At 45.1% G+C, this 15,873-nt stretch overlaps 1 protein-coding gene across 2 annotated transcripts in view; it reads right to left on the reverse strand.

The window, feature by feature from the left end:
* The window catches only part of spock2 (SPARC (osteonectin), cwcv and kazal like domains proteoglycan 2), a 41,317-nt gene extending 26,472 nt beyond the window's left edge, over positions 1-14,845 (reverse strand). Inside the window, exon 1 of one of the 2 annotated variants that reach the window (XM_035406697.1) lies at positions 14,440-14,845. In XM_035406697.1, the coding sequence (XP_035262588.1) occupies positions 14,440-14,628 (189 nt within the window). In that variant the 5' untranslated portion in view covers positions 14,629-14,845. The remainder of the gene's footprint in view (positions 1-14,439) is intronic. The other variant, XM_035406696.1, reaches the window with a different exon arrangement.
* Between the last annotated feature and the right edge of the window lie 1,028 nt (positions 14,846-15,873).

Raw genomic sequence — 15,873 nt, forward strand, 5'->3', positions numbered from 1 at the left:
TCATTCTGTATCGTGGGCCTTTCAACGGATAACAGCCACTGGACAGCATTCCTTATTTTTAAACAAAAATACAGGTTTCTCGCCTATCCCATTTCGCTTCAGTAAGGTGCAATATGGTTCTTAGGGCTTTGGGCAGCCTTCATTTCTTTAGCCTGTCGAATTCCACCTTGCCTCTCACTGCCTGTTTTCCCTGAGTGATCAATGCAGGAGAGGGATGACGGTTTCTGAAGAATGACCAACAGTGCTACCCATTCAGTTCCCTTTTCTCTTGTTCAGGAGAATAAACACTGCAGACTACTATGGGCACGTCCCTTGCGATGACGCTGACACACAGACCAGTTTCCATCGTGACTTCCAGCGAACATCCAGAATGTTCCAGTACACGTTATTTTTATTTTGGCTTCTCACGTTGCAAGACGCTGCACTACAGGTGTGACTCCCAGAGCGCTGTGCTTTGAGCAGGGTCTCCTCCGACCGGGGTTTTCTAATGACCAGCTCAGCGACGGCATCGAAAGCGCCGCACGCCGCCTCCTCTTCGACTGCGCAGATGGAGCGCCTCTCGACGTGGAAGAACGGGGGGCATGGGAGGTGGAGGGGGGATTGGGAGGCAAGGGCAAGGCCGGGAAGGAACCAGACGAACCGACGCTCGATGTGGTCGTTCTGACAGAACTTGCGGCTTGGCCGGGTGGGCCGGGAGAACGACGGCAGGGTTTCGCTTCTCCAAAAAAAAAAAAAGAACACTTAGCGCTCCACCCCGGTGAGGTCGAGAGACCTCGAGAGAAGCAGGGGGTGGAGTCTGCCCCAGCACCCCCCCCCACCCCCAGGCTCGGCTTCCACCCCTCGCCCACCCAACGTCTTCATATACCTCTTCAGTCCGGCATGTCTGCTGATGCACGCTGTGAGTAAACCAATCAGAGGCCGACCACACACCGGCCTGCAGCGGGAGCGTTCTCTTCAGAAAGGCCGGACTGCAGTCCGTCAGACCCTCCGCTGGCATTTCACAGAATGGCTGATGCTTCACATCGAGCTGCTTCAAAGATAACTGTCAATCACAGCCCCACGCCAAAGCGCTGTGCTTTCATCCATTTACACAAACAGCAATCACCGAATTCCACCTTGACTCAGGCTTTACAATACAACTCATAGACACATACACCCTGAGCATCCGTGCATAGAATGGACAGCCTATAATTGCTTTTTGTCAATGAATGCACCATAAGCTCTGTTTAAAAAGAACTGCAAATAAAATGAGTCACTAATAGCAGTCAATGCCTGTAGGGAACTGCTGGTCACAATAATCAAGATTCAGAAAGTTGTCAGAGAAATGCGATGGCGATGGAAATTTCCGTGTCAAAGGGACTGCAGATACTGGTAAACATCCCTTTCTGTGTCACAGTCCTGTGATGTCATCGCAGGTCTCAGTGACCTGAAGGTCAGGCGGAGCACTGCATCGATGCGGTTAGCTACTGGCATCCTCTGTCTTCTCTTTTTTCAATGAAACTTTATCCCCCTATTTTTTATCATCCGAAATGACCTGAGTATACTGTATCTGTGGGCCAATCCCATCTCTACCACAGCCCCTTTATAACAGAGTGAGTGCATGAGCAATCGCCTCGCCCCCGAAATATCCCATCAGCCCCGTGGCAGCTCTCTTCTCACTGCCGTTTAGCGGCGCAGTCGCATCGCTGGACGACTGCGCATCATGCGCAGCTGATGTAGGCAGACTGCAGGCTCTCGATTGGCAGGCGGAGCTGCTCTTGTGTGATGAGCCAGAGGAAAACTGGCCAATGAGGTGGGGCTAACAGACCGTAGGTGGCACTGGCCTGGTCAGGATCCCAATTACAGTCCAAGGGGCAAGTCATTGCCTTAGGTTTAATAGGACACCCCACCCAACAACACCAACTGCTATTTTTGCGATTTAATTTATTAGCAAGATTTCAAAGGGCATAATCAGTGAATTGTGCTTAACTCACCTGATCTTAATGTATTTATGTAGTTCTCGCTCAGACAGCACAGTGTCAAATCGCATTTTCCTTTCCCTGAGGTACAAGGCACAATCTGTTCTTAGATGTAAACTATCTGTCAGGCGGACCTTCTGAAAGACAGCGAGCTACAGCTCACGGTTCCCTCTGATCTACCTGCTCCACATCATTACACCTGACCTTTCGGTGTAGCGTGTGAAGTAACATTCAGTAGGTACACGATAAACACAATAATCACAATCTGAGAGAAACAAGAGGCGGCAGCTACGGGGGAAAGAACAGGAACGCTGACGTGCAGACATTCCGCAAACAAACATGCCATTTTCCATCTCTGTGCAACCAAGCCAGCATAACAGAAACAGTGCATTTTCAACTTGCATATGCGCATCTTTATTAGATGGCCGACCACGATCACAACGTAGGTCTTATTTTGCAGCGCATCAAGGTTACCATCCTGCGGTGCACAGAACCACCCGTTCAGTCAGGGAACAAAATGCGCGTGAGAGTGGGCAGAGCTAATCACTGTTCGCGGCGGCAGACAGATTCAGGGGAGTTAATCACAGGGATTCAGTTCTGCATGCGGTCGTACAGAATTTAATTTCACTCCTATCTGTTTGGGGAAGGAACACAAATTGCTTCGCCGCGGCTCTTGGCACTGTTGATCCGGCGTTTTGTTCCCCGCGAAATTCCATCGTGGCTCGCGGATACTCTCATGTCGAGCCGCGATCAGGCCGCTCCTTTTGGCTGTTTGGGGTGGGGAGGTGGGGCACATCAACAGAAAACGAGATTCAGATGCACTCCCTCAGCTGAGAGGGAAGAAAAACCCCATTAGCGATTCTGCTCTGTTGCCCATTCCTGCTGTACAATTTTCCTGATTAGGGTCATCTCAAAATGACTCTTCAGTATGCCCATTACACCGCCCTGGCACGGGAGAGAAGCCGTTTACTGCACCACTGGTGTAGCCGGGGGGCTGGGCGGCGCCGTGCGAAACGGGCCAATAGCGGCAGGGCGGAGTCCCGGGTGGCGGCGATGATAACGGAGGAGGTCGGCCCAAGGTGGGGCGTCCCCGTCCCCGGGGGAGTTTGACAGACCGCGGGCCGCTCGCTGCACCCGTTCCCGCCATTTAAAACCGCGCAGAGGACATTCGTGGCTTCCAGCAGAAAGACTCCTTTTATTAATCATGCCTGCGAATGCTGCTCTGCATTCCAGCAATATCAAAGAGCAGAAGCACCATTGAGCCAGGGAAAAGGAAGGAGGGGGGGGGGGGGGGGGTTGTGGGGGGGTTTGTGACAGGGGGTTTAGGTGCAGTAAGGGGGCCAGGTGCTGTGAGCAGATGAAATCATTAACAGATAACAGCAGCAAGAGCCCCCCCGGGGATGCATCCCGCATCAGAAAGCAGCCCAGCCCTCGGGCTACGGCTTTCGGGCGATGCTACGTCGAAGGTAGGCTGGGACTGGGACACCCGAACGCGCTCCTCCCCAGTCCCCATTTCACACAGACCCGGTCATGCGGCCACAGCTGTCCTGTTCGGTTTGGAGGGCCTGGTTCACTTCCAGTGATAGACAAAAAAATCTGTGTGTCTGTGCGAGAGTGCGAGTGTGCATGTGTGCGTGTGTGTGTGGTGGAGGGGGGTGCTTGTGACGCAGTAAATGCATTGTGCCAGGTTAGTTTCCATTGGCAACATGCTTTCAGCACTGTACAGTACATGGATGGGGACTGCCTGTGCTGCCAGCACTGCTGGTGAGGAGAGGAGAACAGTGGGAACACGCCAGTGCAACATGACCCTGAAGACCAAGTCCATTAACCCAGCAGGAGCAAGAGAAAAACAATCACTCTGTCACCACCAGAGAGACTGCAGACTGTGTGTGTGTGTGTGTGTGTGTGCGCGTATGTGAGTGTGTGTGAGTGTGTGTGTGTGTGTGTGTGTGAGTGGGTGGTGTGTGTGTGTGTGTGTGTGCGCGTATGTGTGAGTGGGTAGGAGGGGGAGTGGGTGGGTGGTCAAGGCGTGTCTTTCACATTTCTTTTTCATACAAACAGATTTAGCTCAAACTCTTGCATCTTCAGCCAACCTCAGCTTCCATTGTAAAAACCCCAGTGTTTACAGTGAGCCTGGGTCTGTCACAGGGGAAGCAGGGATCTGTAGTTTCCACATTAGACGACACAAAGGCCTCCTAATTGCCGCCTGCAGAAAGGGCTGTTTGCTCGTCAGGTTCGAGCCCCGTCGATGCGCTCGCGCCTACGACCGCCGTACCGCTGCCGTCATGGAGACGGAGCCAGTTCATCGCTCATCTCCGAGGACCGCTGTGCAGAACAGAGACTCATCTTCGTCACCTGGAACGGAGACGACTCATCGACTGCTTCCAGAGTGGAATAACGCACAGGGGATGAGAACGGAACGTCGGATCGGCTAATTATTCAGCCTGGCGTTTCAATGCTGCTCGCTGGCCAGATACTCTGGTCACAACGCAGTCGTGCGTTAGCGTGAAATACAGGCACGTGCCACGAGCTCTGACAAAGCGCACAAGGGACCTGAGGGAGAGGGAGGGGGACGTCAGCGACGGCCGGCGCGATGATTTTTTGAACAATTTTCCTGAAAAAGGAAGGACAGCGGGAAGCGCTTTAAGCTCCGCCTCTGCAGCTGGTGGGGGAGGGCTGTGTGGGGGTGGGGGGCGGGGCGGAAGGGAGGTGGGGGGGGGCAGCAGCGGTCACGGGGCCGGAACATCCACGCCAGCCAGTGCAGCCGTGCTCCACTCCCCCCGTTGTCTGAGGACATAAATCCCTCTTCAGCAGGGAAGCTCTTCCTCCGGTTGCAGAGTAAGAGAAACGGTTTGCACCGCTCAATTAAGGCTCACCTACGCTTGCGCAAAGGTAGCCGAGGATCACTGCAGTATTTCTCTCTCTCTCTCTACCCCTCACTCTCACTCAATCCCCCCCCTCTCTCTCTCTCTCTCTCTCACCACCTCGCAAAAAGATCTTATCTGATCGAGCCTCCACAGCCCACCAAAACGCACGACCGTCCCAATTAGAAGCTCGTTTTCGACATTTTTATTTATTTTCGCAAATTCGGCACGTGTGTGCCCACAACAAAATCACAACAAATCTTCCACCGTCTCATTTGCCTGGTGAACCTCATTAGCCGCTGCACGCCGCAGAAAATCACAGATGGCTGCATTGTTATTCTGACCCCGGCCAGTGTCTTGTACATAGTAATCAGAGCTCATTTGGTTTCTGTCGTTTTTTTTTCACTCCCTTTGCTTTTTTTAAAATTTTTTTTTAAACTAACGCGCTATTAATTGGAACCTAGCGTTCTATTCGATTAGCTCAGATGACATTATCCTCCGTTAAATATCAATTCATTTTCGTGTCTCTGGCCACACGCACAGATGTTGACAGGGAGCTGAAATCTCAGTATGGGGATAAAAGGAAGGTCAGCTGCACTGCACACAGCCCTATTCTGGCAGGCAGCGAACAGCAAAATGTCCAGCGTTAATTAAACTCCTACAGAGCACATGTGAGACCGATAGAGATCGACCATGTACACTGTCTGAGTTGATTTAACACTGGACGTTTTACTGTACAGAGGTCAGTAGGTGGTCACAGGTGAGGTTCCGGCACTGCTGCAGGTACCGCACACACTATCTCTGACAAACATGGAAGTCTTACCTTCTGAATGTAGGCAAAAACGTTGAGAAAAAGGTGTGGTGTATTGAGAAAGATATGCTCACACAAGCCTTGCTTTATTCAATTGCGCCTCACAGCACAGGATGCGGCCTGGCTATTTACTTCTAAAACATCATTAAGCCTCATTCATTTTTCAACAGAGTCACAGGGTTATTTAGATAGAGCCGGGAACAGCAGCAGACTTCATTTACAAATGTTTTAATTTACCAATGTATTCTGTAGACACAGAATAAGGCTCTGTTTACTTCATTATTTGGATTTAGATAATAATTTTAGCTATCGGCAGAGCTCTTCTTTTTTAAAATGCCTTTGTTGTGACCACCAAGAAGTGAAAAAAAAAACATTAATTAGAAAGCATTTCCATCAATACCATAAATGTGGTCTGGAATTATACAGGTGTTAATAAGTTCAACGAGTCATGCAAACATTTACTGTCATATTTCACACAAAAAAAGCGACACAACAATACGAATATCTTTCAGCAGCACTCAACTTCCTGCACTCGATAATTCCTGTTTCACACATCTTGCTGAAAGAACACCAGACCACAGCATAACATGCTTCATAATCTGTCTCGTTTATCACTTGTGATAAATGACATTATGCTAATGCAATTATATTTTGGAGCAATCTCTCCATCACGATCATTTGCATTCCTCCGTCGAGTATGTCACGAGGAAACAGACGCTGGCACGAGCATCTGTGTGGAGGAACCGCCTTCACCTGGGAATCGCTGCAGACGAAACATAACCAACCGTAGTGTGGTGGAGTAAAACGAGTGGCTGTTGGACCTCGGGCCTAAATGCGGTGTTTACTGTGTGCCGAATGTTGACTTTCCAATGAATGAAATGTGTGGCGTGACGCATCCTGAATTTCGGCAAAATGAATCAAATTATTCCTGCTGGCAGATCATGGTCCCTTAGCAATCTGTACTCTCTCACGCGGTGAGTATTTTTGTGTGGGAGTGAATGTGCCGAAAATGCCTTATGACTGATAAATGCTCCGCACCATAGTATTGGAGGGTCATTAGAGACCCAACAGTGTTCCTTTATTTACTTGTACAAAGATCCTATGTTCCTGCATTGCCAAATTTTTTATATCCTTATCATTTAGTGCCTGTAGTATAATAAATTATTAATTAAATCATGCTGTTTTTTTTGTTGACAACTCAATTCAAATTTTTTAAATCGTACATGTAGACATTAGTCACGACAAGCCCCTCAGGCTGTCCTTTTACCAATCATACGTGCAAAACAAAAAGACAAGAACCCGGCATCAGATCCCACTGATAAAGGGGACACAGTCTGACATGCTATTTAGATTCTCCCAGGCATCAGCCCCCCCCCCCCCCCCCGAATTAACAAGAACAGGAAGTGGAAGTCTTTTCTGTGGGGCCAAGCCCCCCCACCCCCACCCCCCCCACAACACACACACACACACACAAACACACACTGCTCTTAAGCTAATGATAAAAGGCCGAGGAACTGAGAAGCCATTTTGCTGGGAAGGAAGGATGTAGCAATTTCTATTCATTAAAAATTCAGCAGCGGCATACCAGGTGCAGTCTCGAGCAGCCCCGTGCGGACCAGGGGCATCGCGGCGCTCGTTAATGAGCTCTTTCAGCGCGCGGCCGTGGGCGGAAGGGGAAGTTCGTCGACCGGAGGCGGCTTCGCTCTGGCGGCCTCGTTCGTTTTTGAACAGGGACTACGACGGAATCGGGAGTGGAATAAGGCGTCCTTGTGACTGCGTGCGGGGGGGGGGGGGGTAACGCTGTTTTCTCGAGGTGATCACAGTGGGTTTTTGGAAGTAATGAGAGCGCTACCTTTCCGACGCTATCAATTAATTACAGGCTGAAAATGGCCCATTACTCCAGGCACTGCATGCTCTTGGTTGGGTCTCATCAAAGGCAAAATCTGTGTGCTGTAAAGCAAATCGCCATTTTCTTTGTGAAAGAGAAAGAGGCAGAGAGAGGAGCGGAGGTGTTTGGCTATTGCCAATCTGTACATGTTAGAAAAAACCTGCAAGGTCACTACAAATTCAAAGGTTCCGCCAATAACTGTTCATAAATAAATACAAATGTCTTTCTGAGATGGGATGGAAGAAAGTTAAATGCAGCATAACACAAGTCCTTTTACAGCAGAACAAAATCCTAATTCAGGTGGGTTTGGAACCATGCAAGAGAACAAAAAAAAAAAGTATTTACATTGTTCCGATGTCATAAAAAGGCTGTAAACTTGATATATCCGTCTCAAACTTTTTGTAAGGCAGCGGCCCTAATGGATAGACTACATCTTTTAGCCAATTAGTGGAGTGACAGTGGGCTTTCATTTTGTAGGAGGCATCCTATTGGCTCAGTATATAGGGATGAACCCCAGTGGATGCTGACAGGCTATATCTAATGGCATTCTGAAGAGGCAGGACTGAAAAAGCACTCAGAGTTTCTGGAGGGTTACATCAGTGTATTCATTTTAATTTAGCTGTTCTTTTTATAAGGACCCTGAGAAATAAATGGCCATTTCGGAGGTTAGATATCAAACACACAGCATGTTGTATCTTTTTCTGCTGCACTTCAGATCCAGTTTCTGGGTGCACCCACAATACATATATAGTGTAGCTGGTAAGAGGCTAGGTTTCATTCCTGAAAATGGGGATGCATGAGAAAAACGCCAGTGAGAAGATATTACTGAGGCAGATTGATATCCCTGTGAGCCTTTTACATGTATAAAAACAACATCTCTCTTTCTTTTTTCTTTCCAATGCTAACATTTCAAGCCGTGCTAAAAAATGGTTTTGTCTCATTTCTAAATGACATTTTTTTGCTTCAGACGCAGAGCTCTGCAAATACAGACCACGCAGAGGTAGCAAACTGACACAAAATGAAGTCAACACTGATCGTGAACATACAGTCCAAATTTCATCCCTCGCAAACAGAAAATGGCAAGTCGGGGCACACCGTGCCAAATGACACCCCTCCCCGGGAGACGGTGCGGGCAATTATGCGCTGCCCTGCGGCGCAGCTGGTCGCAGTTGGCACCGGCACATTTGAGATCGATCCAGACCACGAGACCCATCGTTTCACAAGCGCCTCAGCTGGACAGACAACCCAGGGGCTTTGTGATGCCTTTGGCTTTACAGATATCACTGTTCATTAATCCACTCCACTGGAAATGAATGGATGTATAGTGGTACTTCAAACTAAAAAAAAAATTAAAAAATTTTTTTTTTTTAATCAACAGCGAAAATGTCATTCACATTACAAAACAATTTGTGTTTTTTATTATGTGATGTCAATTTTCAGAATACCCTTTCTATATTTTCTTCATATAGAAGAATAGTAGCAACTACTGTATATAACAACTATAACTATATTGCCTTCTAAAACACATTCCAGTATGATTTGCTTTATACCATACACTGCCATCGTCAAGACAACAGGTTTTAAATGACTTGGACAATGAACAGGATTTTACCACCCAACCCTAAAGATTAATACTGCCACGCCTTTAAAAAAAATTTCAGTCGGCGAAGTGGCCATAGCATTGCCCAGGGAGGGAGAGATCCAATCAGCAGGATAATCCCCACCTCACTCGTAACTGCGACTCCACTCATCCATCAAGCACATGCGTTCTCCCTGAGTGAGCTGTGCAGCCCTCTGGTGCAGTGACTCTCTCAGCTCAGCCGGTGGACTGGCGTGATAGGAGAGGCCATAATCGGGCATCCCAAATTGAGGGAGAGAAGCAACCTAGGAAATTTCCCCTCCCTGCCATTTTTCACATTGACGTTCTGTCCCCTTCTCCTGCGGCACAAGCACCTCGCTTTCAATTTGTCATTAAAAAAACCAATCTAGCATTTAGCACAAGGCAAAGCGCCTTTTTATAAATACACTCTGAACAAGGCGTACATCGGTCATTATAAACATGTCACACTAATCCATCAGTCTGATCCTACAGGTTGTGTGTTTAATAGAAACTATTTAATCTTTATAATTACAAGATAATTAATATTTATCGCATTTACAAGGAAAAACACATTAGTCGTGACAGATTTTTGTCAGGATTTGTTTCCTCATTTTGCAACTGAAAAGAAAGAATGGGAGGTTTTCATCTAAAATTTTCTTAAGGCCCTAAACTTCTTTTTTACAACATTAACAGAATGCACTTTCATATTCCATGGTAATTACTAAAAAGGTTTTTTTAAAGGCCACAGGAGTAACTCCCCTCACAGAGACTGTTCAGCTAACTCGAATTCCAGTCTATAAAAAACAGTACCTTTGATTTTGGAACTCTGTCTGCTGTTCGGTACCAAAACAAACACATCAAAGAACAATTACATTTCCATACCAGCTGTGTAATACCATACGTTCAACACCAGAATTTAAATGACCAATTCAGAAAAACATCATTATACTTTTTTTCTTTCAAAATATGCATTTTTTCCCTCTCACCTTACTACAGAAACAATGTAATTTTCAGGCTCGTTTACACTCCAAATCCACGGATAACATCAAACACTTGGCCAGATCGCAATTTTCTGGCCAGTTACCTCAGTTGCAGCCCTGAGCCCTCTCTGATAACGAGCTGCCGCGGATAAACACTTTCAGCGAGAATTATAGGATGGCAGCTGGATGACAGGAGGACGTCTTCTGTCTCTATTATGTCACCCGGGCAGGAAGTTTGCGGGGAAAATTTGCATTTGTTTTCGGCTCGGCGCTGACGGTTTGCTCGTGGGAGAGTGCGGGCGCACCACGTGGTTCTGCAGGGGGACGGCTCGTGACAGGATGATAGATATACGAGAACAGTGCGGCTTTTCGATCCGTCGCGGAGTAAGACCCGGCCCGATGGGATATGCAGACTTTTTTCATCCGCCCGTACGCGCGCTGTGTGTGAATAGGGTGGCGATCTCGGGACACATGTACTGTGTCTGAGTTTGTGTCTGTGTCTGTGTACTGAGTTTGCTCAGGTCCAACCTTCCAAGGAACTCTGCTCTCTTGAATAATGGGGTTGCATTGAATAATTCTTGGGATAAAATTTTTGGTTCTTAATGATGTTGGTGTGTCAAAATTTTGCCAGTCACACTCAGTCAATGTGTGCCAGCACAGGTAATCCAACAGTAGGAAAGACTTAGAACATAAAGTATACATGGAAAAAAAAACATTATACAGAGCAACTGTGCAAATTTAACAAGAATGTACAAAAGTAAAAAATCTTTGTTCATCTTCAGATTCATAAATTTGTTTTAATAAGTAAAGAATACTTGTGCAATGTGATTTGCCTAATAAAAAATGGCATTATATACCAACATCATTTGTGATGTGCTTAAGTGGCTAAATGAAATGATAAAATAAGTCTGTGCAGTGCTCTGTTAAAATAATAGTTTGCCTAAATTTAATTTTAGTCAGAAACCTTGGCACTGAATATATTAGAAGCGATCAGAGGAGACCAAACTACCGAGAGATAAAATTGATATTTGTTCAGAAATCTCAAGGGGTTTATTTTATAATCTCATACACTAGCCTATGAGTTTATTCAAGAGATTAAAAACAGTGCAATTGAAGTGCATTTCCTTAAAGCCACAGAAGTTAAAATGGTCTAATTTTTTGGCCCAAGCATAACTGCCAAAACACTTAAATATATATGTATGGTACTGAGAACTCCCATCGATTTACTTTCATCAATATGCTTCATGATTTGAAAATGGCTTACAATTAAATGTCAGTAATCACCTTTCCCAATCTGAAGTACTTTGGTGCAGAGGAAAATGGAGACACCAGACTGTGCATAAAATGAGCTGAGAGTCCCAAAACGCAGGGAGACCAAAGTTGTCAAGGCGATGCCAGGAATCAAAGCGGTTACTATCCGCTGTTTTATTGCCATCCTCCTGAGAGCCCTCCCCCCACACCCACCCCCCACACTGTGTGCTCTCATATACTCCCCATCATCAGCACTAGTGTGCCTGCTTCAGTCCGCCCCCCCCCCCCCCCCCCCCAAAGGAAAGCTGCATGGTGCCAGGTCCCAGTGCCACGCAGCGGGGCGCAGAGGGAGCACATTCTCCCTTACCTGCCGCATGATAAGGTACATCTTCCGGGGAAAAAAAAACACTTGCACAGAGCAGAGTGGCACGTATGTGACTCACGTTCTCAGCTCTGAAATGGAAAAACAAATCAATCGCATCTCGCAGCCGATAACAAAACCGGACTGCAACTCCATCGGGAGCAAAGAGCGGCGCTTGTTCTCTTTTAAATATTTTGATTTAGAAAAAAAAAAGAGTGGGGGGGGGGGAGAATATATTCTGCCAGGGAGCTCCTGTGTATTTCCTCAATGTTCAGCTGCTGTAAAACACATTTATATGCGGAGGGCGGTGTGAGCCAATCAATAACTATTGATCTCAGGAATACAGAGGCTGCTGAAGGCCCTGGTTTGAATATCAAAGTTGCCCATGTAGAGCTGCAAAGCCTATCCACTTATAACGCTGTTCTAATTTATACTTAATCCTTCCCCACTCGCAATTTGACTAATTCCCTGAACGATTCTGCAGAGTGTACATCTTCAATCACATCTTGGGAATTATTTGCTTGATCCTGCTCTGAGGGTTAGAACTGTTAGCATTAAAAGTCAATGTGTAAATGATTGTCCTTATTTTTGATAGTGCAATGATATTTCTAAGAAGTACTCTCCTTGAACAGAGAGAAAGGCGTCACTTCCTGGCTACTTCTACCTTCAACACCAATGAAGGCTGTTTTTCACAGTGGCTATGAATCTCAGTTAACTGGCAAATTGCAAGAGGTGGAGACTAGACTGTATATATAGGTCATGTTCCCATTAACAGGAATATTAGACCAGGGAATAGCAGCCATCCATGCTGCACTGAGCACTCCAATTCATGAATTATTTTCAGGGAATTTAATTCCCACAAATGTAGCAAAATTTAGAGAATGTACTCGTAATTTCAAACCAAATCTCAGTTTCCATTTTGCAAGTTGAATTGATTTATTAAATTCACACAGACAGTTGCTTCCCTTGTCAAAATATTTAATGGCAAATTTAATCAAATATAAGGTAGCACACTGTTGCACTAAGATTTCAAACATGGTAGGCAGTAACAATATACATTATGGTTACAAGCCTAAAAACAAAACACGGGCAAATTATATTTTCTTTTGAACATGTAGTCAATCGTCCTGTGTGTGTGTGTGTGTATGTATATGTGCATGTATATATGCGCAATATATATTGAATCCGAGTTCCATTCTTAAATTAGGCACGAGAGAGCATTAATACCATCAACGTGTTGCCTGAACCAGCAGTACAAACCAGTGTAAGCTGAGCGTTTAATTAATTATTCATAGCACAATTGGCCACAACTGAATTATCTAGGTATTATATTATATGTCACTGTAAGCTAATTCGGCTGAGGTACCTGCCCTTGCGTTCTGAATCACGTAATATTTCATACTTCATGGGGGGGGGGGGGGGGTTGCTAGTTGATTATTTGCACATTGCCACTTACACCGACTGCAGACCTGTATTTCAATTCCAGTATGCTTACAATTCTATATTTTGTAAACCGCCTAGACTAAGGGCCTCAGAAATAAACCTAATTAATAGTAGTGGCTATAATACATGTAGTACTGTGATAACATTTTGTAGCCGACGATTGTATAGCATGAACTGTTACACTGTTCCAGGATCTTGTTGCTGCAAGTATTGTAAGCAGGGCCAGGAACAGACTCAGCCTAAATGTAGCCAATTTACAAACGTTATAGATGAAATAATAAACAAGTAAAATTTTATCAGCTATCGATTAAATAAAGCAGAGAGAAAATGTGTATTTGTATGATTTACCGCAAATGTACCACTAAATTATGCACATTTTATTATGAAAAACTATACATCGCATAGCCTACTTCAAAACATCCATGACGCGCTAGCTACGGTCAAATCATGACTTTGCATTAGCAGACGAAGTTCACCTTCGACAACAAAAATAAGCTTATGAAGTGGATCGCTTCACGATTTTCTGCAATAAATTTTAAATGACCAAAATAAAAAAAAATTATGCTAGCCATTTTGAACCCCAAATTATGTAGCATTATCCCGATTCCCTTCGGCTAATTAAATTGCTTTGAAAACAGTAGCCTAAATGACATAAATCCAGAAACTGCTTTGAATGACATGCATTTCAGATAGCAACTGAACAGTTTTTTTACTGACATAGCGACTACCATTGACTCCCTAGTTAACCTCTTTTGCCAAGCGAATTTCAGTAGCTAGGCTACCCATAGCTGGCTAATTCCCAAAACTTTGTTGCATAGCATATTTTACGCATGGCGACAATATTTGAAAGCGTCAACAAATACTGACACAACAAATTGAATGTGGCTATTTGAAAATGTCGTGATTGGGTAGCTACCTGTGTAGCCGACATTCATGAAAGGTTTTTTTCCCCCAACATTTCAAGCATGCATCACATTCTGTTTACTAATTCACAGTGTTAGTTTTGCTAACCAACCATTGTTTATATGCCCACTTAGCATGCTTGGTTCCTGTTCGTAACCTACCAAGATCGTGTCGAATGAGAAACGTTTATAATTGCTTTATAGGCTTAACACTATTTAATCGCATAGATAAAATATCATGTGAAATCCTTAGGCTACGTAAAAAATTTATCTAGCTACCGAGGTTGTACAAATTTTTATGTACTCGCAGGCTAGCTGACGAAACGTTTTTTTTTTTTTTTAACTGTTCATGCCTTAAAATAATCAAGATAGCGAACTCACGTCTCTGAAGCGATTCCAGTGTTTGATCTTGCGGCTGTATTGGGAAATGGTGGACAGCCATTGCTCATCTTCCATGAAATTCCCCGCATTCTGCGCTTCTTTTCCAGATTTCACGTCCGCTTGCATCGAGGACCCCACCAGAACCAGGACGGGGACAAGAAAATACCCCAGATCTCTCATCCCGACCATGGCTGCTTGTGATGCTCTTCGTAGATGCGATTCACGCTGGCTGACTTCCCTTCTTCTTGGTTAGAGATCTACGGTGAAATGTGACCTGATTATAAGATTCTCCTTACAGAGGCACTGCTAGAGAGAGAGAAAGAGAGAGGGAGAGAGAGCGACGCAGCGCAAGTCCGATAGCACATCCCGCGTTGACGAATAGTGGCGAGCAGGTGCGCACTGCACTGTAGCCAAATGTGATTACGCCAAGTTACTGCCTAATGTTTAACACTCTTAAAATGAAGTGCATGAAACGGAATGGAGACCTAACCTACCATTGCAGATAATGTCTCAGGAAGTTGAGTGCCAGGGACCACTGATACACCTGCATACCGTAATGTAAGTGTGTAAATGGGATGCTGTATTCTGTGTGTGACATACATTCAGTTTACAGTTACAAGGCCAGTATTTTAATTCGACACGCAGAAAGACATTATTTAAAGTGGCCTGAGATAACCTAATGCAGAGTAAAATCGGTTTGTTAAAAAGTTCACATTCCGCGTGAAGTTTAGGCCTAGATCTACATCATATTTCCAGTGTGTGTATAAGATATAGGCTGGGCCTTTTTTTAAATGCCAGACCCTGCAATTGAAGATTTTGAGTTGAGTTTTAGTCAATTTAGTATGATGGAAATACAGAAGAGTTAATCGTGGGTTCAGATTACTTAATGTAGAAAAAGAATTGGACATAATGATGGGCAAGGGATACTTAACTTTATATCGAGGTTTTGTATATGAGGGATGGTAGCCTGGTTCATTCTCAGTTTGTAGGTTATCCTTAATTTAAAATATATATTTTTTAGCTGTTTTGTCTTTATGATTATGTTTGACTGTAACGCAAAACACTACAACCTATAGGCCTAGTTGTATATCAGTAGAATATAATGGCATATAATAATATGTTTTGATGCCCACTGTCTGTGGAGCGCAGTTCCAACATGACCGAGGCCAGGCCTATGCACAACTGGGCAAGAAATACGCTATTGTAAATAACCATGGTAAGTGTTAACGACAGTTGTCCTCATTTGATTGTACTTTTGGTTTCCTAATCCTGGTATCTCTAAGCCAGTGACTCTCATCATTAGCCTCCTTGCTCACCTGTTTGTGCTATGTTTCCGTGCCAATTAAGCAGATCTCATTTCATGGTTAACTCTGGGAAGTTTGCGTTGTAGGGTATTGGTGGTGTGGTGCAGTCTGCTAAATGACTACTGTACGT

This window comes from Anguilla anguilla, chromosome 2, assembly GCF_013347855.1.
Source record: "Anguilla anguilla isolate fAngAng1 chromosome 2, fAngAng1.pri, whole genome shotgun sequence".
In the NCBI taxonomy this organism is placed as follows: domain Eukaryota; kingdom Metazoa; phylum Chordata; class Actinopteri; order Anguilliformes; family Anguillidae; genus Anguilla; species Anguilla anguilla.